This window comes from Erythranthe guttata, chromosome 7, assembly GCF_056151865.1.
Source record: "Erythranthe guttata isolate IM_541 chromosome 7, IM_541, whole genome shotgun sequence".
Classification (NCBI taxonomy): domain Eukaryota; kingdom Viridiplantae; phylum Streptophyta; class Magnoliopsida; order Lamiales; family Phrymaceae; genus Erythranthe; species Erythranthe guttata.
Window position 1 is genome coordinate 12122342 of NC_142539.1, and position 3172 is coordinate 12125513.

General features: G+C 39.1%; 1 protein-coding gene across 1 annotated transcript; it reads left to right on the forward strand.

The window, feature by feature from the left end:
- The first annotated feature begins 680 nt into the window (after positions 1 to 680).
- On the forward strand, positions 681 to 3090 carry LOC148769709 (uncharacterized). The gene is made up of 5 exons (XM_088820302.1): positions 681 to 1113; positions 1216 to 1654; positions 1769 to 2048; positions 2203 to 2580; positions 2767 to 3090. Exons 1-5 carry the CDS (start codon positions 681 to 683, stop codon positions 3088 to 3090), a joined length of 1854 nt encoding a protein of 617 aa, XP_088676428.1.
- The last annotated feature ends 82 nt before the right edge of the window (positions 3091 to 3172 follow it).

Here is a 3172-nt window from a genome sequence, read left to right on the forward strand (position 1 = left end):
ACTACCAAACCTGACATCTTGTTTATTAGTGAAGTAAAAACCTCTTCTCTTTCTCTCGTTTCTAAAACTCTCGTTTCTAAAACTCTTGTTTCTTGCTCCCTCCCTCGTCTGTTTTCTGTCCCTCCCACTGGCATAGCTGGTGGTCTTCTTCTTGCTTGGTCTAATTTTATTTCCTTATCGGTCACCAATCACAACAACACTCTCGTAAATGCCCACATAATTGACCCTTCATCTTCTTTCTCTTGGCAATTCACCGATATTTACTGCCCCTGCCATCCCACTGGAAAATCTTTCTTTTGGAATTCAATTTCCTCTCTTGCCTCCCCTTTGATGGCCCTTGGCTTTTGTTGGGAGACTTCAACTCCATCTTCTACCAATCAGAAAAAAAGGGAGGTAAATCCTTTGCCTCTTCCTCCAACCACAGTCTCTTAGCTGAGCTTAATAACCTTCATCTGATTGATCTTGGTTTCTCTGGAAATCCCCTTACCTGGAACAACAAAAGAGCAGGCTTTGCAAACATAAAACAAAGGTTATACAGAGGTGTTGGAAACTCTCAATAGCTCACCCTCTTCCCCTACTCTTCCATCCAACACCTTTCTGTTATTTCTTCCGATCACTCGCCCAGCCTTTTCACTTCCTCTTCCCATTCCACCCCTCATAAACCTGTAAGATTTGAGGCCATGTGGCTCTCTAATCCTACTTGTCCTGATACTGTTCACCTGGGATGGAATCCTCGTGTCCAAGGCTCCCCTCCTTTTGTTCTCCACACAAAGATCAAGAATGTAAAGAAAGCACTGAAAGCTTGGAGCCATACACACTTTGGGAACTGTCACTCTAAAATCAAGTATATTCAACTTCAAATTGATCTGATTCAGAAAAAGGATATATCTTGTACTAATGCGGCTATTGATGAAGCTCTCCAAACTGATCTTAACTTATGGCTCAGTAGATTGGAGACATTTTGGTGGCAAAAATCCAGGGATAAATGGCTTACTGATGGAGATGCAAATTCCACGTACTTCCATTTAACAGCTATTATTAATGCCAGATCAAATAAAATATCTTCTATCAATGGATTGGATAATATCACTCATGTGGATAGATCTTCTATTGGTAACTGTTTTGTAAACTTTTAACTAAACCTTTTCAAGTCTGATTATCCTCCCTCTTGCTTTCCTTTTCCTGAAAACTTTTTTAATCTATTCCAAACTGAAGAGGATTTTGGTGATTTAAATGCTATTCCTTCCCCCAAGGATATTAAAAAGGTTATCCTCTTCTTTGCTTCCCATAAAAGCCCTGGTCCGGATGGTCTTCCCCTTCTTTTGTACAAAAATTTTTGGAACACTACAAAGAAAGCTCTTATTGAAGTCGTCCAACACTTTTTCAAAACTTGCCATCTTCTTAAAGCTCTCAACTCCACTTTTATTGCTCTTATCCCAAAGAGCAAAAATGCTTCTAAAGTTGATCACTTCAGACCTATTAGCCTCTGCAATGTTTCCTATAAAACAATCTCTAAGATTTTGGCTAATAGCTTAAAGTTTCATCTCCCCAAATTCATCTCCCCAATTCAAACTGCTTTTGTTAAAGATAGAAATATCCAGGAGAATACCATTATTTCTCAGGAGATCATGCATTATCTTCACAGGAAAAAAATGTTTAAAAGCTTTTATGGCTATTAGAGTGGACTTAGCAAAAGCTTTCAATAGATTTGAATGGAGTCTTCTCCTTTGTATTCTCACTAATCTTGGTTTCTCTAGTGTGTTCACAGATTAGATCAAAGAATGCATCTCTTCATCCTCTTTCTCCTTCTTATCAATGGAGCTCCCTTTGGCAATGATATTCCCTCTAGAGGAATCAGACAGGGAGACCCTCTGTCCCTTTTTCTTTTTGTTTCTTATATTGAGCTTCTCTCTAGATTACTCTCTTTTTCTGAGCTTAATAATCACTTCAAAGGTGTTAAAATTGCAAGAACTGCTCCCACTATCTCTCACTTTCTTTTTGCTGACGATTTAGTTATTTTCTGCAGGGAAAATGTTGAAGATGCAAAGGTAAACAAACATATTCTGGACCTGTTCTCTGACTAGTTAAGCCAACATGCAAATGCTGATAAATCTCAAGTCCATTTTAGTAACAATACAAATCCGCAAATGAAGATTTAAATCCTGAATATTTTAATTCAAAGAGTGCAACCATAAATCTAAGCACTTGGGAATGCCCTTCTGCAACCAGAAATCTAGGAAGCTTGCTCTCAATGATTTAATGATCAAGGTCAATTCCCGCCTCAGTGGCTGGAGAGCAAAAACTCTATCTCAATCAGGCAGATCCGTCCTACTCAAATCTGTTGCTCATGCTCTGCCCTCCTATATAATGCCATCTACCATTATCCCCGTGAGCATTTGTTCTTCTCTTGGCGTGCTCTTCAGGAATTTTTTGTGGGGACAAAATGAAAATGGAAACTCCCTCATGTTAAAAGTTGGGATTCAATCTGCAAACCTAAAGCCTTGGGAGGGCTTGGATTCAGAAGAATGGCCGATACGAATAGAGCCCTCTTTTCCAAAGTGGTATGGTCAATGGCTATTGGTAAAAACATTCTTTAGGTCAACTTGTTGGCTGCAAAATATATGATATGGAAGTACTTTGTACACTCTAATCTCTCTATTAAAGGGTCTTCTTGGCTGTGGATTGACATTCATAAGACTAGAGATCTTATTTTGAAGGGTGCTTGTTTTTCTATTGTCTCTAACTCTACTGTGCTTACTTGGAAAGATCCTTGGATTCCTACCCTTGCTGGCTTCACCCCCTTCTGATTCTCCTAACCTCTTCTCTTATCTTACTACCCTTGTTAAAAACCTCATTGTTGAAGAGAGCTGCTCTTGGAATATCAACCTCCTTAATACTTATTTCCCTGTTAATATTGTTAAGGAAATCTTGAGAATCCAGATCTCTCATGTGGCCCTGCCTAATGCACTCTTTTGGTCTCCATCCAAGTCGTGGAAATTCTCTACAAAGAGTGCTTATCTCATTGACCAAGCCTCTCGTTTCTCCTCTAATTCCTCTTCAGCCCTGCTCTTTCCCTGGAACTCTTTCTAGTCCTCTAAAATTCACAATAGACATAAGCTTCTCTTTTGGAAAATTAACCACAATCTTATCCCTACTAAAGCTAGATTGAATT